A 25,052-nucleotide genomic window follows, 5' to 3' on the forward strand; every position below is an offset into this window, starting at 1 on the left:
CATATTCTCTTCATGTCATATTATGCTCCTTCCAGTGCTGTTGTTTTTAGGTTAGAGTTTATATCCAATCAGAATTCAGCTATCTTATGTTGCCAGGCAGGCTGTATGAAATCTGCCCGGGCCTTCAGAATCAATAATGCGGGCGTCTGTGCACTGTAAGTGAACGGGCAAATACAGTTGATAGATAGTTGCGATAGCCAATCAGATCACGAGTTGTGTCAGTAAGGCCCTCTAGCTGGCCTCACGTTGAACGTGACATTTACGTGTCCTGTGATTGGATATGGATACTTACTAATTTGAGCCACGGCAGTGCTATGCAGATCAACAGTCACACCCGGCCGAGACTGTTAACGGTATGTAAATAATCTGGCGCATTGGCGCAGCTGTGTGGTTGTACTCAAAGCAACAGGTCTCAGAAAGTCGTGATACGTCACGGTTTGACATGAAAAAGTTTTTTTACAAAGAGACTTGTTTATTGTGTCGCTGTCGCCAAAGTATGGCCGTCTTGTTAGTGTCTTTCTGATATTAAACTGCGATTTTGCAATGTATTGTACAATCTTGTTAAAGCTTGCATATTCTTTGTGGACTAATTTAATACAACTTTTTGGAAAGATCATTTTAAAGACCCTTTTATTTTTAAGTTTTGACAGTAGCATATCAGATATGTTTTAATTGCTGATGCGGTATTGTTGATTTTTAAAATGCGCCGGATAATAGCCCATTTTGTAAACAACTGAGGTGATGCAATGCCTAGTCGTGCTTAAGTGTGTTTCTAACTACTCTCCAGTCCTGGTGTTATAAATGCTGGCAAAATGAAAGGTATTTATTGACTAAGTTGGACATCACTGAAGGCCTAAGTGTGAAATGCACCGCCCGCCACTGGTTACTTGGCTGATTAGATCATTAGATCTAATGTTTTTTAAAATGTGTGCTACTTAATTTATGTTTTATCTGAAACAACATTTGTATTTTTATTAGAATATTTTAAATGTCATTCGAGCTTAAGCATGGCAATTGATGAATTTAGCACATGAAGGGGGTGTATTATGGAAACAAGTAGTTTATTTATCAAAAAAAGATACTGGATTTTCCACCTTGATAAATATATATATATATATATATATATATATATCTGTGTGTGTGTGTGTGTGTGTGTGTGTGTGTGTGTGTGTGTGTGTGTGTGTATGTGTTCACACATGTGTTCATTTTCATATTGATATGAAATGTACCCCAAATTATAGAATGACCCAGATATATATAGCCTATACTATAGGTTAATTAAAACACAATTCATTTATTTTTTGATCAATTCACTTATTAATCGCCTTCTCTATCAGTTACAAAAGTTTGATTCGAATGTAAAACAAGTAAAAATAAAAATAGTTTCAAAAGTTGTTTTTCTCTTGTTCCGTTCCTTAGACGTTTTGAGTTTTGTGTTGCCATAGAAACCATAGAGGTGGAGAAAAAAGCCGACTGCGGGAGGAAGAGTGAAACTTTGAAGATATCAGCAGGATAGGAGACGGAAACTCGAAGATTTCGTTAGTGAGAGCCTTCAGAGACAACGGGCAGAGATGAATCGGGACTCACAGTGAGTTCATGAACTGCGTTTCTCCCGCTGCAACGTGCGAAGCGCAGCCAGAATCAATCCGAGCGGTCAATGTCAATAACTTTGTCCTGTGTGTGAGCAGGAAGCTGCCTGCGGGGACCAGCCCGCTGCAGACAGGACATGACACGAGCTTTGCCCTCTTGGATCTGCAGCAGAAACGCAGAGAAGCAGATTTGCTGGACGAAAAGCTCAAGGAGCGCAAACAGGTGCGTCAAAATCACTGCAGATCTCTCTCTCTCTCTCTCTCTCTCTCTCTCTCCCTCTCTCTCTCTCTCCCTCTCTCTGTCTCTCTCACTCCCTCTCTCTCTTTTCTTTCTTCTTTTTCCTGCTTTATTATTATTGTTTTATTTACTTATTTACCTTATTGTTTATTCTAAGTTTACAATGATTAGTTTTCCACTATAAAACATATACATTTTGCAGGGATGCTACAAGTATAAAGAATATGATATGTAAACAAATGAAAAGTAAATGTCTATTAAATCACAGACCCTAAATTTAACTCCATATTCACTGCCTTAAATCAGGCTGTTAGAAATGCATGTTGGTCAAACTCCTGCCCAAATTAGATTAGATTAGATCAGATTAGATTAGATTAGATTAAATGAAATATTCCTTTATAAGTACCAAAATGACCAAAAATTTTCAGTATAACAGCAAAAATAGAAAGAAGTAGCAATAAAATAACAATAAATACAACCAAATAATATTAACAAGAAATATTAAGGTCTCAACAATTATTAATATTATTAAAGTATTAACTTAAGGCAGACAAACTTTAAAATATGTCCACCCTGTCGACAACATTATCATTGTATGATAATAAAATGCCCACTTTTAGAAAGGTATTTAGTCCCTTTCACAACAATATATTTTATTTAATGAAAAAAGTCAATAACGAAATTATTGCTAAATATTTCTTTTCCTTTAAAAATCTGTTATAGTTCTTTTAAAAATAGACGAGATATCTGATCAAAAATTCACACAACAATATAGCCTTCATTGTTTCTAAATAAATCATGCAAAAGGTTATGCTACTGTGTGACAGTAATTTATTTGCATAAAACATGAAGATGGGACAAAGGCTTTAATGGGTTCTAGAGGAGAAGCCATAATTTAATAAATAACAGGAAATGCTTAAGCATTATAACAAGTGATTGCAGGAAAAATTATTTTATCAGTTAGCTGAACAAATGTTTACATTTAAAAAAATGTTATGGACACATATGTTATAGCAAAATGACTTTGCTATTGAAACCCCACATTATGAACAACTGGATTAGGAGTATGCCATTTTATGGAGAAATAATAATTTTCTTTAGGTAAATCCAAATTTCCTTGATATATTGAAACCTGTTTTTCTTTTAAGCAGAGTGTGCAGAATGAATATTTAGCTGACAAATCTGTAACATTTGAATCCACCCCATAATAATCTGGTTTGCTGTAGTTGCAATCAACCCAGTATTGCAGTAAATGTGGTCTTCAGTACTCTGAACTAATATAAGGCAGACGGGAGAAGATTTACTCATATTGAATAACTTTAGGGAATAGCATAGTAGGATTATGGGCATATTAATATCATATAGAAGTTTATTATCTACTCCTGGAGGTCGCTCTGCTCTGAGTCATTTTTTCCTGCTGTGTGTGTTTTTATGTAGAAATTGGAGAACTTACAGCAGTGTGCAGATGAGTTGGAGGAAGAGATAAAGAAAGTAAAGGAGTTGTTCTTCAGTCGTGATATGTTGCTGAAGGTACAGTACAGCAAAGGACCACTTCACTCACATTGCTTCTGTATCACACTGGATGTGTTTTATATATATATATATATATATATATATATATATATATATATATATATATATTTATTTATTTATTTTTTTATTTTTTTTATTAATTCTTCTTTTCGAACCGAAAAACAAAACAAAACATAAACTACAACAGCGTAGGCTAGATGCATATACATATTCATACACATACTCACATAGGCACCATTAAACAGATGTACATAAACATATAAACATTTACACACATACAGTATATATAACCCTATACATATACATGCATCTGCCCCGTCTAAGTAATAAGATAGAAATAAGAACCAGTTAACTTAATATTCAATATACATTTCCCTATATCATTTTGGTTCGAAAAAAAAGTGAGTAGGCTGAAGTATAAAATACTTATCTAGGCCTATCCCCTGATACTCAACACTTCAAAATAAGAAATTGTATCTCTATATATAGCCACTTAATGTCAAATTTTCAATTTCATGACTGGAACTGAACGACAACAGACAAACTAAACCCCTCTGTGTCCCTCCCTGTAGACTCAGGCTGCAGATGAAGCTGCTGATAGAGCAGAGAGGGAGAGGAAAGAGGAGATTCGGGTGCAGGAGGATCTGGAGAGGTTAAAGGTGGAGTGTGCCACATTGAGGGAGACAAATGAGGAGCTGAAGAGTCAGGTGGACAGACTCGCTATGTCTAAGAAATTCCTGGAACAAGTGGTCAAAATGACAAAGGTACTGCAAGGATTTTTTACACATGGCAGAGAAACTACAGTAGCAGTCAAAAGTTTGGACACACCTTCTCAATCAATGGTTTTTCTTTATTTTTTCTTATATTTTCTACATTGTAGATTAATATTAAATACATCAAAATTATGAAGGAGCACATACAACCTATTTAGAAACTATTGGAGTTGGCAGGTTCTATTTTACCTTTGTAGATTAATACTGAATACATCAAAAATATGAAAGAACACATCTGGAATTATGTAATAAAAAATACATTTTATATTTTAGATTCTTTAACGTAGACAACTTTTGCATTGAAGGTCTCAAACACATTCAAAAGGCAATAAATTCCATGATTTAACTCTTGACAAGACGTAACTGAAAACAATTCCGAAAGTGTGCAAAGCTCCCCAAATGTGTTTCATCATAGTTTTGATTTCTTCCGTATTTATCTACAATTTTGAAAATAATAAAAATGAAGATAACTTTTAACTGGTGCTGTAAATCTAGTAGGATATTTACTAAACAGTCTGTCAATGGCCACCTAACCTGCCATCTCCAATAGTTCCCAAACTATTATAGATAACTCATTGTTCTGCTGCTCAAAAGGCATAAACATCTCACCAGGTTTTTCATCACATAGCCTCTCCAGTATAAAGCAAAAGTTAATTTTTGACCCCTGGAAATTGTTTAGTCGTGGTGGTAAGCCTTCCTAAATCTTGACTCATCGTGTCTCTTTTAATGATGGCATAAACAGTGAAATAACACTTGAAACTTTTTCTTCCAACTGGTTCATGTTTTATTTCACAAAAGTGCATTAATTTGTATGATGTTTGCAGCAGTGGTCATGGTGATGTTTTGAGAAGATAATGAAGGTTAATATCGTAGCTGCACCTTTCATGTGTGTGTTACAGTTTGATGATATAGAGGCACTCACGGCTCATTGTGAGAATCTTCTCCACTTTCGAGACCAACTGTATCGGAGGGAGAGTGAGGCGCTGGAGCAGGTCGACCAGGAGAGAAAAGCACTGCTGACACTGGAAGACAAGCATCACTTCCTGCGGCTGCACAAGAACAACCAGCTGTCCAAGCTCCAGACCGAGCTGGAGGAGACACGCTCCGAAGCTCACACATGGGTATCAGACACAAAAGAGTCCATCATCAGAGACAAATACTATCAAAGTCTTCTGTGCTAAACTTAATCGTCCCGGTCTTCACACAGGAGAGAAAGTGGAACCACATTCAGGAAACGGCAGCAAAGAAGACACTCAGACTGGGACAGATCAAGATAGCCACTCTCAACCTCTTTGAAATGATAGATGACAAGGTAAAAGACGAGGAAGCTGTGGATATAAACGACACGGAGAAACAGCTGGACCAGGTAGTGTGCACCCTGACAGAGCAGAGACATGACAAATGGGCAGAGCAACAGAAAACTTACAGTTTCCTTCTGTCTCCTTCTTAGCTCAAGATGTTCTTCCAGGACCATCAGGACATGGTGAATAAACATCAAACTCCCTCACAGAGACATGATGGACAGAAAAAAGACAAGCGTGTTGTAATTCACAGTGAAAAAAAACATAGTTAGAAATGACTTAAACATACCTTTCCCTGCTGCTTTAAAACTGAACAAGTATTGAATAAACTCTGCTATTTAAATGAACCATGAACTTGAAGACAGTAACCCTCAATAAACTGACACTGAGGTCAAACAACAACTGATTAATCCTCCTGCTTTGCTACTTACAGTAGTAAAACTAGAGACATGTTTATAGTTCATGCTGGGAAGTATGCTAAGAGCCGACCAATATTTCTCAAAAAACTTATTACGTCATTGTAATTAGCATGGCTTGATTATGTCTGATGAGACAACAACTCACCTTTTTGGCCATCAGACTAGACGCTATGTTTGGCGAACACCAAACACTGAACATCACCACAAACGCACCATCTCCAGCCTGAAGCATGGTGGCAGCATCATGCTCTGGGAATGTTTCTCAGCAGCAGGCCCTGGAAGGCTGCAGGACCAGTCTTCTTCTTGTCCGGTCACTAAGATTGAGCTCTAGGCAGATTTAAACAAGTGCCATACTGCTTCCATTTCTTAATGATGGTTTAACTGAACTCTGTGGGATGTCCAGTGAGCTGGACATTTCTTTGTAGCCATCTCTTGACTTATACTTTTCAATGATCTTTTCTCTGAGTTGCTTGAAGTGTTCTTTTGTCTTCCTGTTGCAATTGTAGCAGGAATAGTGATGAACCAGAGACTGGACCTCCCACACACAGATGTTTTTATACTACGATCACTTGACACACATCAGCTGCACTCAGGTGATCTCGAGTTCTGGAACTCTGTTGAATTAGGTCAGTTACCTTAAAGGGGATGAATACTTATGCAATCATTTATTTTACCTTATATATTTTTAATTAATTGATATTATTTTGTAAAAATCTGTTTTCACTTTGATATCAAGGAGGGTTTTTTTGCAAATTCTTTTTAAGAGGGCCAAATTATATTGACCATGATTTCATGTGTTAAAGCAACAAAAGGTTGAAACATCCAAGGGGGATGAATACTTTTGCAAGCCACTGTATGTGTATGAGTGGGAGTAGGGAACTGGTTGTCTGTAACTATATGTCAGCGACCTGCTCAGGGTGTACCCCGCCTCTCGCCCAATGTCAGCTGGGATCGCCCCCAGCCCCCCCGAGTGCGGATAAGTGGATAATGAATGAATATACTAGGGCTGGGCGATATATCGATATTTAAGATATATCAATATATTTTTAAATGTGATATGGAATTAGACCATATCACATATATCGATATAGTTCCATTTTTTTCTTTCTTTATATATAAATGCTGCCCTTACTAGGGTTTGTCATATTTAGTTCTTTTGTAATGTTCATTATCCTTTTCTCATATAAATATATTTATTTCAGAAAAAGACTGGCCTATTTCAGTTCATAGGCTATTTGTATTTAAGATATTTTTTTTATTTAAATGTGCACTTTATGGAGATTTGATTTTTTTTTTTAAATATATCGGGATATGACTTTTGGTCCATATATATATAAATATATATATATATATATTTATATATACACACACACACACACACACACACACACGTTTGATCCTGATATCTGCCTTAAATTTTGAAATTGGAGACTATTTTACATGCTTTTATCTCATCATGCTTGGATTACTGCAACAGTCTTACATGCCTGAAACAAAAATCCATTCATAGACTCCAGATCGTCCAGAACTCAGCTGCCAGACTTTTAACCAGAACCAAGAAACATGATCACATCACTCCTGTTTTAGCGTCCTTACACTGGCTCCCAGTATGTTTTAGAATTGATTTCAAGATTTTACTGATGACTTTTAAGTCCCTGCTACATATCTGACCTCTTAACACCCTACACACCAGTGTGTACTCTGAGATCCTCGGGCAGAGGTCTCCTGACTGTTACAGGGGCCCGACTGAAACCTAAGGGGGACAGAGTGTTGGCAGTCAGGGCCCCGAGGCTCTGGAACAACCTGCCTGAGGAAATCAGGTCGGCTGGGTCAGTGATCTCTTTTAAATCTCTTCTTGAAACATACTTTTATTGAAGAGCCTTTCCTTTGTAGCATGTTTTGAAAAGTGCTCTATAAATAAATTATTACTTGACCATTTGCAAACCTGTTACTCATAGTACACTCAAAACAGATTCATTAGTCAAGCAAAACAGTGCATTCCTTGCAGCCTGTGGCCAGAGGTTAGAGGATCAGGCATGTAACCAGAGGGCCGCCGGTTCCACTTTAAACATTGAAACAATAAGAAGTGCTGTGTGGTGGAGCTAATCTAATTTTTGCTGATATAAAGTGGTTCGTGTTGAAAAGTAACTGATAAATATTTGTAAAAAGGACTGATAAACTTTAAAGTGTAACATTTGAGCAGGGTATTAGGCGTGGTGGTAGAATAAGTCTTCAACTCTTAGATCTGTAGGACACACTGTGGGTATTTAATTGAAATAAATGTTAAAATTAACATGAATTAAACTTTAACACATTAACTTATTTCTGCATCTGTCACTTTATTCCCATGACTATCGTTCTCAACACCTATTTTGACTGAGTGCATGCCAAGGTTATAATAGTTTTGGATTTTTCAGTAGTTTTAGTTTTAATTTCGTTGTGATTTTTCAAGTTCAGTTAGTTTTAACTATTTTTCAGAGTGTGCTAGTTTTAATTAGTTTTTATTTTTGGGAAAATGCTTGGTTTTAGTTTAGGTTTTATTAGTTTTATTGTTGGTTTTAGTTTTTTTTGTAATGGGGTATTTGTTGGGCGCAAGATTAAAAAAACTCACAATAAATGTTTCCTTTATTTCTTTTGTCTGATCCATCTCAGCCCCAATAAGTTTAAGTCATAAAACCAGATAGATTAAATAGATTTCATATCAACCAAAAAGGTTTACGTATGAAAAAAGCTGACAAAGACGAAAACTAAGGACATATTCACTATAATTTTAGTTAGTTTTGTAACCACAAAATACAGTTTCAGTAAGTTATTGTTTTTTTTAAAACTTTCGCTTTTATTTTTATTTCAGTTAACGAAAATGATTTTTCAATTCTAGTTTTCGTTAACTATAATAACCTTGGTGCATGCAGCCCAGCTCTCCTGTCAGAGACAGGGCTGACTGGCCACTTTGTCAGAGCTGGTGTGCCTCTTGTGGCCAGAGCGCGCAACACACACACACACTGCCCCTGTCTGCTGTTGCCTATTGCAAACGGCATGGAGGCCCATGAATTGTCTGTTTTCACATGTGAAGTGACGCTGGGGCCCACAGGCTGTTATGCCATCAGTTGCATTATGGGGACTTTCCAGTGATCTATACTGTCCTACAAAGTCTAACTGCAGTAACTACGCAAAGGGTAAAACTGACAAAAACTACTTTAAAGTTTTTTAACGTCTTTTAACTGGCCAGCCAAATTGGTTACATGTAGATAAGTGATATGACACTTATTTCTACATTATTTATGATGTAATTTTTATGCTAAAAAATCATGGTTTATTTGAACTTTGACCTCAAAAATGTAGTTACTGCACTCTGGTTTTGCTGAAAAAGGTTCCAATAGTAATGATAAATAGAGTGCAGTACCTACAGTGTTGTGTTCTTTCAGCTTTTATATTTTGATTTCAGTTAATAATCATTTTCAAATTGATATTGTTATAAGTGTATTTATAAGTGTTTCACAACTCTATTCAAAGATTTGTGTAAATTTTAGTCTTAATATAATTGTATCTCACTTTACTTCATCACTATCTAGATAATTTCCCTTTCAAATAAACTTATCATTTCTACTATATTTATGTTTAAATAAGTATATATATCCAAAGCAGACCGTGGTAAGTGCAATTACTGCCTGGTTTTGAGTTGGACTTTGTGGTTTTTATATAATTATTTCTCTGAAATAAAGCAAAATTGAAATCTAAAACTTTGTCACAAGATAAAACAGACATCAAGTAGTTCCATTTTTAGTTATAACTAAATTTTGACCAAAAATGTAGTTACTGCAGTTAGACTTTGTAGGGCAGTATAGAGCATGAACTGTACGAGTCACTAACAGTGTGAACATCCTCGCCTTTTTTGGTTTCACTTTATATCATAATTTTGTATCCTTCTCGCTAGTCCCCAACCTGAATGGCAGTGTGATACCCTTTTATAAAAAGACATAACAGACCATATACGTGGACTGCCTACAGTGATAGCCAGCTGTGTAAAGAAACTGGTGCCACACACACAACTATATAACAAATCACTTTAATGTATGTTGTGTTACAAAATAAAACAGCCCTGGTAGATGAATGTCCAACATAAAAAAACTCTACAACACAGGAACAAAAAAGCATCCAGGTACTCAGGAACCATTAACATGTGGCTCTTCCTCCATGTCTTCCTCTTCCTCCTCTTGATCAGCCTCTATCATCTCCTCTTCACCTCCACCCATACGTGTCTCCATCTGTGCAGCATCAGCCTCTTCCTCCTCTTCCTCCTCCTCCTCTTCTTCTACCATCCCGGCTGGACCTGTTTTCAGACATGAACACATCAATCCATTAATCTCTGAAAATACAATAATGAGGTTGTTAAAGAAAACCCATACACGACTGGGATTTGCGCCACCATCTCTAGGGGTTTACAGAGGATGGTCCGAAAAAGAAAACTTCCAGTGAGCTGCAGCTCTCTGAGCAAAAGTGCCTTGTTGATGCCAAAGGTCAGAGGAGAATGACCAGACTGGTTAGAGATGATAGAAGGGCAACAGTAACTCAAATAAAAATGACAATGACTCAAGTGTTTCAATCCTTTGTCATGTTCTCTTTTGGAAGGCATCACTCAGCAGAGTTCCCTTATCACAGGGGTCTCAAACTCAAATTACCTGGGGGCTGCTGGAGGCAGTATTAAAATTACCAAAAAATACACAGAATTACCAAAAAAAGACACAAAATTATATTTTTAAAAAAAAAGACAAAATGACCCAAAAAAGACACTTAAAAAAAAAAAAAGACAATTACCAAAAAAAGACTAAATGTATTTTAAAAAAAGACAAAATTATTTGAAGATACAAAATTACCAAAAAAGACAGAAAATTCTTTTTAAAAAAATTATTTTTTAAAATTTTTTAGAATTTTCAAAATTATTTTAGAAAAGACAGAAAATTATTTTGAAAAGACAAAATTACCAAAAAAAGTAATTAAAGGGACCTTCCACACACAACACGGTAAAGTACCATTTATATGAAACTCACATTAAACTTTCATATCAAGGTGGGGGGCACAAAATATCATCACAAGGGCCGCAATTGGCCCGTGGGCCGTGAGTTGAGATTTTGAAGAAAACAACAAGAAAATAAATCCTGGCAAAAATGGGCGTGGCCTACATCACAAAATTCAGCTCAACTCAGGGAAGGCATGCATGTAAGAATTTTTCATTCGGACCAAATAGGTTTACACAATTCAGAGTAGATCAGTATTGAGGCAGCACCGACCTTGTCTCAGGTCTCGTCCTGGGATCTGACCAGCCTGAAGCATCCCTTTCAACCTCTCCACCTCTGCCAACGATGAAGCATTAGCAATGGCATTCTGAAATGCAAACATATTCATGTTAATTTCACAAAATACAGTCTGATTAAATATTACAATTATTTTCAGAGATCCCTCTCCATTCAGCAAGCTAGAGCTTTTAATCCTTATCCAGGTTAAACGTCAGTATTGACACATATCCACAGCGTTTATATAATCATCACCGTTTGATTTAATCATCATATTTAGAATGAACATGTTTCAAAAGTACATTGTGACCAAAACATGAATATTAAGAGTAAAATCTGAAAATAAACAGTGTTCACTGTTGTTTGATCAAAACAGTAGTTTTTAGTAGTTCTTTTGTTCAGCCTTTAACCTCATCTTACAGCTTGTTATCAGTGGTGGAGACACCAGGGGGACTGGAAGCCCCATTTCTGTTAAAGAGTAGGGTTGTCAAAAATATCGATACTCAAAAAAGTATCAATACTAAAACGTTGTATCCGGATACGATACTCATTTTCAAAAGTATCGATACCCCCCCCGTCCCCCACCCGACGCCGAGCTGCCGACGCTGCGTCCTTCTCTCTCTCTCTGCCTGCCTGCCTACACACACACACACACACACACACACACACACACACACACACACACACACACACACACACACACACACACACACACACACACACACACACACACACACACACACACACACACACACACACACACACACACACACACACACACACACACACACACACACACACACACACACACACACACACACACACACACACACACACACACACACACACACACACACACACACACACACACACACACACACACACACACACACACAGTACTTCAAACTTGGTGAACCATCTTAAGGACCAACACCCTTTACAGCCTTTACAGTGAAGACGTCTAACAAACACCTCCCACTTGGTCCGACAGTCATCTAATCACTGCTCAGCAGCTGAACAACAACTGCAGCCGCCGTCGCTGACTGTGCACAGCGTCCGCCGCTTGTTGTAAACAAACCGGCATGCTAACTGTACACGTGGTGTCCGCTGCTGATAGTAAACAAACCGCCGTCGCTTACTGTGCACAGAGTGTCCGGTGCTTGTTGCAAAAAATCGGAGGCCGCTAACTGAACACATTCTGCTGCAGCACAAATACACTTTACTGCTACAGAGCTAACTGTGTAGCCTATTAGCACTGAGCTACTGCACAGCACTGCAGCGGCTCTCACTATCCTCTCCTCCCACTGTCCTCCAAAGTTATAATAGTTTTGGATTTTTCATTAGTTTTGATTTCATTGTGATTTGTTTTCAAATTCAGTTAGTTTTGATTAGTTTTTAGTGTGTTTGCTAGTTTGAATGAGTTTTTATCTTTCGGAAAATGCTTAATTTTAGTGTTAGTTTTAGCGTTAGTGTTAAGTTTTAGTTTTTTCGTAATGGGGTTGGGTTTGTTTGTTTGTTGGGCGCAAGATTAAAAAAGTCACAATAAATGTTCCTTTATTCCCTTCGTCTGATCCATCTCAGCCATAATAAGTTTATTAAGTCATAAAACCAGATGGATGAATTAGATTTCATATCAACCAAAAAGGTTTACGTATGAAAAAAGTTGACGAAGAAGAAAACTAAGGACATTTTCACTATAATTTTAGTTAGTTTTGTAACCACAAAATACAGTTTGTTAGTTATCGTTTTTTTTTTTTTTTTTTTAAAAACACTTGTTTTTATTTTTATTTCAGTTAGCGAAAATGCTTTTTCAATTCTAGTTCCTTATTTGGTTAGTTTTTTTGTTAACTATAATAACCTTGCTATCCTCCCACCTCGTTCTGTGACACCGGACTGCACAATGATAGGGCACGAATATCAAGCCTTCACGGGATCACTATGAATGCCCTAAGGCGAAAAGCCAGCACAGATCTTTCGGGCAATATAGCAGAACATTTGCAGGACGGCATTATGAAAGGGGCTAGTGACATCTGATTGCAAAATGCAGTAATAGTAAATGGACCTGCACTTGTATAGCGCTTTTTGCAACCACTCAAAGCGCTTTACACTACAGACTGTGCTCATTCACCCATTCACACACACATTCAGGCAGATGCTACCCTAAACGGTGCCACCTGCCACCATTGGGAATTCATTCTCACACCTATTAATGTTTTGTTTTATGCCAAATTTCAAATGATAGGAGGTATGAAAATTCAAGCTCAGCCCTCTAAAACATAAATATCCCCAAAACACAGTGCCAACATTATTAGTCAACAAGTGAACCTTGATGGCTTCCACATCAGCTTGAGACGGCCCCGTCCTCTTCTTCTCCAGCTGTGCTGCCACTCCGGGAGTGAATCTGAAAGGAACACACTTCAATTAGACAACATGGACACACATTGGCTCCTCTGGCCTCCCAACCAATGTAGACAATCTCATGTGTAGTATCTTTTCTTGAGTTGCATAAACTGATACAGAGTCCACAGACAGCAGTCCTGAGCAACACTGGGGGAAATGTTTCTGGCTGCAGGTTTAGGGATGAGTACCTTTACTAAGAAAGGTATGCATTTGCTCACATTAGCAGAGTCAGGGAACAAGTGATGAACATTTGGTGCAGATCACAGAGTTCTACTCGTATGTACACAAATATACTGTATGAGTGTTGATGCCAGGGTGTAGTTTGTTCACTATTTAACCCATTCCAGTAGCCAGGATCCAGTGATTCTGAGGAGCTGCTGTCTAACATGGACATTCATCTTACGTTTTCGTTCGTCTGGCAATATCCTTTGCAAGTTGAGCACCTCGTTTGCCCTTGAACATTTTCTCTGCCTCCTGCCGTTCCTATGACGATATCACACAGTTAAAGTGAAAACCCACATTGAGTACAGACTGAGCTTTCAGCCTAGGGGATCAAGATCTGGCAAGAATATCAGAAATTGACCAGCAGGTTCCCTGGATGTTCAACAGGAGGTTAATTCCAGGTTAGGAGAGTGAAACACATTGTTAATAACCACTGTATTAACACTGTTTTAACTAGAGGTCGACCGATATATCGGGCCGATACGTGCGTTCGACGATCAATTAGTCCATTTCACTGAGCCAACAGCAAGCAAGGCTCGGTGCAATATCTGACATTCTCTGGTGAGCTGCTGCTGATACCAGAAAAAAGAAAAACACTTCAAATATGTGGATCATCTGAGGCGCCACCACCTCCAGGCCTAGAACAACATACACACCGTTTGATATCCAACTGTTAATATGTTTGTTTTGTCAATAAATGTTTCTTTTTTGTTTAACATTTGTTATCATTGTGTCATTTTTATGTCAGGCGGCTTAGCTAAATAAAGGGGACACACTGGACAAAAGCACCAAGTTTTTTCCACATGCTCTCTATCACCATAGGTTTCAATTTTTGGTAGGAGCCACTTCATCAAGATTGCAGATCGGAGGTGGCAGCCATTTAAAGTCTATGAGAACCAGTACGTCTCCCAAGCCACTTAGAAGGTCAATCTTGGTGTCAAAATATAAATTTTCTGTGTCAAGGAATCATTTAAAGCTAATGAGAATATTACTAGATGATTATTTGATCAAATAGACATGTGAAAATGTTTGGAATCTGTTCACCGGAGAGTGCGGATTAGCTGCCATGTACACTGCTCAAAAAAATCAAGGGAACGCTTTCATCTCATGTCAGATCTTGATCAACAAATTATTTACGGTGACAATCTTTACTGATGTACATTGTATATTTTGTTGAGACTAAAATTACACGAAAACCGGTCAATGAAAACCAAAATCATTAACCTATTGAGGGCTGGATCTTAGCTAGTTTTATTTTATTATTACTAGTGACATTCTTAATAGCTTTAAATGATTCATTGACCCAGAAAATGTACATTTTGACACCCAGATTGACCTTCTAAGTGGCTTGGAAGATATATTGGTTCTCATAGAGTTTATATGGCTGCCATCTCCAATCCACAATATTGATGAAGTGGCTCCTACCAAAAATTAAAACCTATGGTGATAGAGAGCATGTCGAAAAAATGTGGTGCTTCTTAAATCTGGTCTTAAGCCGCCTGGCTAGAGGGAGAAAAGGCAATATCAGCTTCAAGAATCGGCCCAAAGAAATCGGCAGCACATATCAGGGATCGGTTAAGAGTGATGTCAAAATAATCGGTATCGGCCTTAAAAAACCCATATCGGTCGACCACTAGTTTTTGCACTAGCTTCCTTCTCCATTGCATCTGATCCCTGCCAGGTTTTCAAATATTGTACTAGTTCACTGAAGACTAGTCAACAGCCCTGTAGCTCACATTTAGCTGAGACTTGAAGATTTGCCCAACAGGCCGGCTCCTTGGCACTTACCTTGAGCTTTACCTTCTGGAAGTCAAGCACACGGATCTGTGGGATTTTGTTGATGACATAGAGCCTGTAATGCTTCTTGTTTGTCACTGGATTCCTTAACAAGCTGGAAAATCAGTAAATATTACAAACGTGCATGATCATAATAGCAACGGTAATCCAGTCATCTAGGCGTAAGGGTGCTTCATACCTGAGCAGGGTCAGGCTCTTCACTGAGGCCAGTGGGTCCAAGTCACCCTACACATGAAAAGAATGATGGAAAAAAACACACTATGACTACATATACTGTAAACAGTGTAAATACTGTACAGGTGCATCTTAATAAATTAGAATATGATGAAAAAGTCCATTTCCAGTAGTTGAAGTCAAATAGCCCCAACCAAGTATTGAGTTATAAAGATGGACATACTTTTCAGAGGCCAACATTTTAGTTGGGTCATAAACCTCAATTCCGTGACCATTCTCTGGCTAATATGTTTTGACGACTGATTTGACTTCTATACACCCTTTATAAAAAATTTAGCCCCCATGTCCCTCGCAAAAATGTCGGCATTTTTTGCTAGAGGGCCAAATCCAAAATGGCCACCGGCATCATCTTGAAAAAGTATTTTAAAAGTATTTTTTTTACCAGAGCACCTACAGTTATGTATGAATACACTTTTTGTGGCAAATTGACCATGAGGATTGTGATTCTGACATCATTTTGAGATTTAGACATCATCTTGGCTTTGAAATCCAAGATGGCCACCATCTGGTAGAGCGAGAACATCATTTCTAATATACAAATTTACTTTTTAATCAGAGCACCTAGAATAATGCATGAAGACACTATTTTTGGTAAAATTGACCATAAGAATTGTAATTCTGATATTAAAGCCCCACCATGGAGGAATTGGTATGCTCACGATCATAGAAGCTAGTTGTCGAGAGCTGGAAAAAGGACCAATTCAGTATGTTTGCAACTACATCTGTAGCCTACAAAGGTATGCACAATCACCTGAACCAGAGAAATGCTGTTAACCACTGCTGGCTCCACTGCATACAGCGGAAAGACAGATATTAGTGAGTGAGAGTGAGAATGCTAATGAGCAAAGTACAGCTAGTCAACTATCGCTAAATGTCTTACAAATCCTGGACTATCCTGACACTCGTGGAACTTAAGTAGCAAGCTAGCCAACATAGCTATCACAATAACATTGTAAAGAAGCCAAAGAGCACTTATTACTAGCTTCGAACTACAAGAGTGTTAATAACAAACTTGCTAACATTGCTAACGAGAGGTCTTGCTAGCACTAAACCTAGCAAAACCTGTTGTAACTTGCTTACTTTTTTCATGACAAACTAGCAAGTGAATAACTTCCCTAGCACTGACAAGGTAAAATTGTTCCATAGTGTTACATTAAGACATTATTTTGATCCCAAAGACTAAAATGGCCACCATCCGGGAGAGCAAAAATGTACAGGTACATCTAAAAAAAATTGAATATCGTGGAAACATCATATATCCTAGAAACAATCAAGTGAATGAAACATTAGCCTGGCTCTGCCCTACTACGTACTTCCGCTCAATTTTCATTTCCCCCTTCAGTACGTTGTCTGGGTCTGTGGTATATTCACAGGTTTTCTTCGGCCAAAAACTTGCAGATCCAATCAGTGAACAGGGGGAGTAGCTAAGAACGATGTTAGCATTCGCTAAAATAAGAACGATGTTAGCGATTGGTTATGGCAGATCCAGAGTGGCTCTGGGCAGATCCAATAGTTTTAAACTTCAACAGAGTACCCGCATTCAAGGAAGTTAACGCTTGGCAATGGAAAGTGGCCGGACTCTCTGTACATTATGAAATATGTACGAGAGTTTGGTAGGACCAGGCTACTGAAACATGCCACTGAATCTGTAATGGTTATAGAATGTATGAAGGTGTCATTTCATGAATTACGTTTTAAAAATGTTTTATATAATATTTCATTTTTAAATACATAATATTGTATTATAAATTAATACAATAAATAATAAAGTACATTTTATTTATATATTTTAAATAAACAGCAATTTCACAAGGTCGTCTTATAATGTAATTTGTTTGACTAAATTCTCGAAGGTTCTTTTAAACCCCACCCACTACAATCATATCATCACTCACTTCATTCTCACTCTCACTTATTCATTTCTGTTCTGACGACAAAGTGAATTGACAATTGCAAACATGCCAGGCATTCCATGTGTTCTTCTGTGTGGCAGGCTTTGTGATAAAGACACTGATTCAATTATCTCAATGGAGAGGTGGGCAAATCTAAAGAAAAAGGCCCTGCTATGGAAGGGTCTGGACAAGTATGGAGATGTCTACACAACTGTCGATTGGGATAAAGGTCCCATTGGACAATGTGTTCATAATGCATGTATGTTGACATTTTCAAACGCCAAAAAGCTGGAGCAAGCCAACAAAAGAGCTGTTGGCCATCTTGGATTTCAGGGCCAAGATGATGTGTAAATCTCAAAATGATGTCACAATCACAATCCTCATGGTCAATTTGCCACAAAAAGTGTATTCATACATAACTGTTGGTGTTCTGATGAAAATAATGCTTTTTAAATACTTTTTTAAGATGATGCCGGCGGCCATTTTGGATTTGGCCCTCTAGCAAAAAATGCCGACATTTTTGCGAGGGACATGGGGGCTAAATTTTTTATAAAGGGTGTATAGAAGTCAAATCAGTCGTCAAAACATATTAGCCAGAGAATGGTCACGGAATTTAGGTTTATGACCCAACTATTTACATATTAAACATACTTTAAAATTGGTCTTTTGTCAATTAAAATGAAAAAAAATTGAGACACTGAATTTTAGGTCTTCATTAAATGTAAGCCATTATCATTATAATTAGAAGAAATTAAATAAATGAAGACATGAAATTTTCATTCTGTGTGTAATGGATCTATATAATGTGTTATTTAAACTTTTTGAATTGAATTACTGACATAAATAAACTTGCTATGATACTGTAATTTATTGAGATGCACCTGTATAACAGGAGTAGCTTTTTTTTTTTTTTTTTTTTTTTTTTTTTTTTAAATCAAAGCTCCACAAAGAGCACATTTAAATAAAAAAAATATCTTAAAGAAAAATAGCCTATGAAATTAAATAGGCCATCTTTTTCTGAAATAAATATATTTATATGAGAAAAGAATAACGAACATTACAAAAGAACTAAATATGACAAACCCTAGTAAGGGCAGCATTTATATATAAAGAAAGAAAAGAAATTGAACTATATCAATATATGTGATATGGTCTTTTCCATATCACATTTAAAAATATGTCGATGTACGTTTTATATCGATATATCGCCCAGCCCTAAGACAGATTACTAAATGCAGTGAAAGCCCAGAAAAATAAAAGGACAATCAAAATCTGTATCTAGTTACTTACTGCTGCTGAAATGTACTCACCAGCTCCTGAATATTATTGTTTGTCAGAACCAGTTCTGACAGAGCCGACAGAGATTGCTCCAAATTCTCACCTATGCGACTGAAGAAAAAATATCAGAAAGTTTCAAACATCCAACCAAGCACACTGTGATCACTTTAAACAAAGGCATCACTCACAGTAGTTTGAACCAAGGTTATAATAGTTTTGGATTGTTCATTAGTTTTATTTCATTAATTTCGTTGTCAATTTTTGTTTTTAAATTCAGTTAGTTTTAGTTAGTTTTTAGAGTGAGTTTGCTAGTTTTAATTAGTTTTTATTTTTTGGAAAATTAAAATAAATAAAAAAATAAAAGTTTTAGTGTTAAGTTTTAGTTTTTTCGTAATGGGGTATTTGTTGGGCGCGAGATTCAAAAAAGTCACAATAAATGTTGCCTTTATTTCCTTTGTCTGATCCATCTCAGCCCCAATAAGTTTATTAAGTCATAAACCCAGATTGATGAAATATATTTCATATCAACCAAAAAGGTTTACGTATGAAAAAAGTTGACAAAGACGAAAAAGGACATTTTCACTATAATTTTAGTTAGTTTTGTAACCACAAAATTCAGTTTGTTAGTTATTGTTTTTTTTATTTCAGTTAACAAAAATGTTTTTTTCCAATTCTAGTTTTCGTGAACTATAATAACCTTGGTTTGAACCATCTTTACACACATATAAAGCAGTTGTGCATGGAGCACAGTTAGCAGCAGTCAAGCCAAATGTTTTGAAAATCAAGACAGTAATACAAAACATATTGATACTCAAGTGTATCGACATTTTCCTACACACCTATAACTTACCAAATCCTGTTGTTGTTCATTAGCAATGTTTTCAGCCTTTTGAGCAGGGGGAAGCCGTCCAGTTTTCTCACTTCGTTGTCAGAGAAGTCAATAGTGTCAAACTGATCCAGAGTGGCTCCGAGATTTTCAAGCACAGGGATTTTATAACCTGTCAGACAAAAGAAAAACATGAAACTTGAGGAGGCATATTTTCTTGCTCATGACATATTACTGGGCCTCATTCACCAACCATTCCTAAGAAGAAATTTCTTCATTAAACCTATTTATGAAGTTTATGAAGATTATTGCATTAGCCGAAGTTTTTTTATTTGAGATTTGTCCTTAGGTAAAAAATAAAATCCATAAACACTAAAGAGCACACTTAAACACATTTGAGTGCTGAGACGTTTATGTAAAATAATTGGTATTATGCATTTTCTTCAGTCATACAATTAAAGCAGGGATGGGCAACTGGAGGCCCGGGGGCCGCATACGGCCCGCACCCTGACTTGAAGTGGCCCTCAGTACAACTACATGCATTTGAGCATGAAATCTTAAAAGTGCAGTGTAAAAATGCACAAAATTACTTGTTGCAATTAATGTTGGTCTGCTGTTCTTGCACTTAAAAAAAAGAAATCACAGTAAGTGGTTATTTTTTATTTGCTTCAAATCTTTTGTATTCCTATTTAAACTGTTATACCTGCATTTTACCATGAAATATGTTAAGTTACTGCACTGTAAACATATTTAAAATTGCAGTTTCATCATATCTGGTTAAGAGCAAGGTCCTATATGTGGCCCTGTGGTAGTGTCCATGAAAGATTGTGGCCCCCTCCAGCATTTAAGTTGCCCATCCCTGAGTTATAGAATAATACGGCATTGAAATTAAAATATTTTTGGAAATATTTTTTGTTTAACAAAGCAATATTGTATTTTAAACTAAATAACACTATTAAAACTAAAACACTACACTAACAATTAATTAAATTCACATCCATTTTGTTAATTGAGAAGCATGACATCCAATGGTTTGTGATTATTCACACTTTTTATAAGCCCATTGCAGGCCTGCTTTTATTCATTATTTTGCCTATATATTGATAGCACAGCTGAAGGTAGACTGGAGAAGAAAAGGGAAAAATAACATGCAGTAGTGTGTCACAGAACAGAATAAGGGCCATATCAGTAATCGGTTCATTTTTCCTATTAAAATTAGTATCTTCCTCAAAAATCCTGTGTGTCTGACCCTGGTTGACAACTATAGACCTGGGGCCCCTTCTACCATTAAAAGGACACAGGCAATCCTTTTCTTATTCAAACAGTTGGTCATGAATAAAATGTTTTAATGCGTCACTTCTTTCTTCTACAGCTAGGAGCCAAAAAAATGCAATATACCTTCAAACCAGCAGCTGTGATGACAATACATCTGAGAGCTGGAAGAACACTGGGCCTCATGCACAAACATTTTTAGTTTTCCCCTTTTTTGTTCTTACACACAGCAATAAGAGGAAAACAAATTAATGTGAGATCTATGAAATCTATTATACTATTATTAGTGAATTTGAATTTGGATGCGTTTGTCAGGTGATGAGCTTCGGGTACCAAACTCACTACTAAAGGGTACTGACCACATAACGTCGGTACTGCCGAGTAATACTTGACGTTTAAATCAATCTGTATCTAATTACGTACCTATCTGGTTTAGATGGTATGATTGGGGGGGGAAACATGCTGAAAGTTATCTAACATGTTTGCTGTCATTTATGGTGGTACTAATGTCTCTGTCCTGACCTCCATTACACACAGGCAGAGAGACAGCAGACAGGCTGCAGTGGAGCCAGTGAAAGAGAAAAAGTGAGACTATGTCTGCAGTGTGTTTAATTCAGAAATTAGCCAGAGAATTACTGCCCCACAACGTCTAACTGCAGTAACTACGCAAAGAGTAAAACTGAGAAAAACTGCTTTAAAGTTTTTAAACATTTTTTTAACTGGCCAGCTAAATTGGTGATAGGTAGGTGAGTGATATGACACTTATTTCTACATGTATTGATGATGTCATTTTTATGCTCAAAAATCATGATGACCCCAAAAACATAGTTACTGCATTGCTGTTAAATGTTCTAATAGTAATGCAGAAACAGAGAGGAGTAACTACAATGTTGTTGTCTTCTTTCAGCTTTTATATTTAGTTTTCAGTGAATAAACATTTTCAAATTTATTTTGTTATCAGTGTATTTAAAAGTGTTTAAGTACTCTATTCAAAGATTTGTGTATTTTAGACTTATTATAAAGTAATGTTATATTTTAGCCTTAATATAATTTTATCTCGTTTTTTTTACTTCATCTCTATCTAGATAATAATTGCCCTTTCAAATAAACTTATAAATTCTATTATTTTTATGTTTTAATTAGTATATATATCCAAAGCAGCCCGTGGTAAGAGCAATTACTGCTTAGTTTTGAGATGGATTTTGTGGTTTTTATATAATTATTTCTCTGAAATAAAGCAAAATTGAAATCTAAAACTTTGTCACAAGATAAAACAGACATCAAGGAGTTCATTTTAGTTATAACTCAATTTTGACCAAAAATGTAGTTACTGCAGTTAGACTTTGTAGGGCAGTGTAGTGAGCCTAAGGTCTGACCATCTGGTTACACTTTTCAAATCTCCACACAGACTAAACTTAATTATTGTGAGCTGAAAGCAGCGGCATATGTCATAAACCACAGTAGCAGCAGATTGCCTTGATAACCTAGATTAACATTTGTATTCATATTTAAAGGTAATACTGCAAAATAAGAGCTATGCACCTTCCCCCAGCCAGTCAGATTGCACACATTTTAAAGTAATTTAGACTTGATCTACTCATCTTAAATACATATAACATTTAAAATTATTAAATGATCAGGCCTTAATCATGAAAGATTTTTCTTCTGTGTTTTCTTAAAGTGAATTTATTTGTTATTGTCATTATTAATATTTTACAGCATAGCTTTTGTTCATATTGGCCTATGTGTGGCCCAGGACACTAACATTTTGATCTTACCAAAGACCAAAATGGAAGTTGGAAGGTATTGATTAATGCCATAAATGTTGTTAAATTGCTCCTTTGCACAGTTTAAGATCAAATGTGTGTGTAAGAATAATTCATGCATGAGGGCCAGTGCGAGCCATTTTCCATGGTTATCTTGATAATAACCAAAATTATTATTGGGCGAGAGGCGGGTACACCCTGGACAGGTCTCAGACTATCACAGGGCCGACACATAGAGACAGACAATCACGCTCTCATTCACACCTGGGTGATTCTCATGAACATGTTACAGCTCAAAGCAAAAATCCAAGAGCATTGAATACATATTTTCTTTGACCCTTTATAACATATACAATCTAAAGTCACTGTTTAATATGAATTTATAATCTATTTGAAAAATTTTAAGGTATTTTCTGACATTTTTAGAGACTAAGCAAACCCAATTCCGTAACACATTTTTAAATAGAAATAAATTTCAAAAAAAGGTTTTGCTGCACTTAAATATGCTCAAGGGTAGCAGGTATCACCAAAATGTATTTTATTAAAAATATACACATATTTCAATGCAAACAATTCTATCATTATTGTAACATTTAACCATTTTTTCTCATCAATATTCATTCAGATTTTGTTCTTTATACATTGTTAAAACCCATTATATTTGATTATATTCTGTTAAATTACACATTTTTAAACAAATGTTTTTCTTTTTTAATAAAATTTACTAAATATTTATTGTATACAAGTGTGGGGAAACCATGCCATTTTTATCTGGACGCATTACAGTAATGGATTTGTGAATCAAAAATATGTTTATAAATATAGAAAATATTATTTTAGCACAAAATAATGAATTGTGCCTCATTATGGCTATATTGTTCAATCATATAAAAGTGAAAAATATTTAGTTTATTAAAGTATGTCCTTATAATCTTCACAGACATAACTTAGACTGGATCCATGAGAATCACCCAGCTACGGGCAATTGAGCTTAATTTTGTTTAAATTTCACTTACTTTAATTTAGTCACCAATTAAACTCAGTGAACATGCAAACTTAGTTATTCAAGAGCCGCAGGCGGGAGTCGAACCGGCGACCCTCTTGCTATGAAGCGAGCAGGCGAGACCACCAGCCTATTATCCAACCAGTGTTTCGTTAAACTGGTTAAATATTAGCGAGGAGCAGCAGCTCTCACCTGAGGATGCTAACTGGCTCCACTATGTTTATGGTGCTACCGTTAGCCGGGCTGCTTAAAGACGTTAACGTTTCCTAAGGTTATACTAAAGGTAACATCTGCATAGCTAGTATCAGTAGGTGTAACTCGGGTTAGACAAACGTTACACTAACATGTTTTGTTCCTGTCAGAAGGTTCAAACCCTGGTCCAGTTAGTGAATGAGTTCAGCATGAGGCCCGCCTAAAGTTACACTACTTCACATATACATCTAAGAAGTAAATAGATTAACTAACCTCGTAAGTCCAGCTCTCTGTCCCTCACAGGATTGGTATATTGAGCAGCTTGCTCAATTAGCTCTGCGGATAGTTTCACCATATTGAGGCCGAGTCCTGACCAAGTATTAGTATTATGGAAACAAAACGATCTGTGTGAGGAGGCAATGCTGCGAAATGCGCCCGGAAACGGAACAAAGGCTTCTTCTTCTTCTTCTTCTTAATCTTCTTCTTCGCCTTCTTCTTGGGGTTTTATGGCAGACTAGACGCACTGCTGCCCCACATCGGTAGGGAGGACCGCTTGCAACACAGCACTTGTGCTAAATTCTTTTTTATTTACATTTATTTTTAATTACAACTTTGTTTTACAAACATAAGAAACATACAATTCATTACAAAAGCATTCCATATGTATATTCTAAGTGTGTGTGTGTGTGTGTGTGTGTGTGTGTGTGTGTGTGTGTAAAAATATATTTAATAGTTCACAAATATCAACTGTTTTATTTGCTTAATTGCAAGAAAAGATGGTTTTCTTCAAGCAAATTTACATTTATGAATATGAAATTTCGCCATCAGTATGATGAGGTTTATAATAAATATTTCATTGAGTTTTTCTTTATCTTTGTTAAAGTCAAATAGCCCAAATAGTACATCCCTCCAAAACAACTTAAAATCTTTATCAACATTGTTTGCAATAAAGTTACAAATATCAATCCGGAGACCTTGGACAAAGGGGCAGTACCAAATGAAATTAGTAACAGTTTCAATATGTTC

General features: G+C 36.4%; 2 protein-coding genes across 5 annotated transcripts; one reads left to right on the forward strand and one right to left on the reverse strand.

The window, feature by feature from the left end:
- The first annotated feature begins 186 nt into the window (after window positions 1-186).
- On the forward strand, window positions 187-21,276 carry LOC131987479 (coiled-coil domain-containing protein 42 like-2-like). 4 transcript variants are annotated; one of them, XR_009395820.1, is made up of 9 exons: window positions 187-353; window positions 1,420-1,588; window positions 1,689-1,812; window positions 3,265-3,357; window positions 3,933-4,124; window positions 5,033-5,254; window positions 5,341-5,499; window positions 5,584-6,446; window positions 21,166-21,276. XR_009395820.1 is itself a non-coding variant. In XM_059352504.1 (8 exons), exons 2-8 carry the CDS (start codon window positions 1,572-1,574, stop codon window positions 5,704-5,706), a joined length of 930 nt encoding a protein of 309 aa, XP_059208487.1. In that variant the 5' UTR covers window positions 187-353; window positions 1,420-1,571; the 3' UTR covers window positions 5,707-6,868. The 4 variants fall into 4 exon arrangements, 3 of the variants coding, with proteins under 3 accessions (XP_059208487.1, XP_059208488.1, XP_059208489.1); XM_059352504.1 differs by lacking the exon at window positions 21,166-21,276 and having other exon boundaries at window positions 5,584-6,868; XM_059352505.1 differs by lacking the exon at window positions 21,166-21,276 and having other exon boundaries at window positions 1,446-1,588; window positions 5,584-6,868.
- Window positions 9,904-24,474, reverse strand: snrpa1 (small nuclear ribonucleoprotein polypeptide A'). Its single transcript, XM_059352508.1, has 9 exons — window positions 24,300-24,474; window positions 19,818-19,965; window positions 19,000-19,078; window positions 15,742-15,788; window positions 15,555-15,657; window positions 13,948-14,027; window positions 13,470-13,545; window positions 11,142-11,235; window positions 9,904-10,183 (listed from the first exon to the last, which is right to left on the reverse strand). Exons 1-9 carry the CDS (start codon window positions 24,379-24,381, stop codon window positions 10,017-10,019), a joined length of 876 nt encoding a protein of 291 aa, XP_059208491.1. The 5' UTR covers window positions 24,382-24,474; the 3' UTR covers window positions 9,904-10,016.
- Window positions 24,475-25,052: the final 578 nt, after the last annotated feature.

The sequence above is a fragment of the Centropristis striata genome, chromosome 2 (assembly GCF_030273125.1).
Source record: "Centropristis striata isolate RG_2023a ecotype Rhode Island chromosome 2, C.striata_1.0, whole genome shotgun sequence".
Lineage (NCBI taxonomy): Eukaryota > Metazoa > Chordata > Actinopteri > Perciformes > Serranidae > Centropristis > Centropristis striata.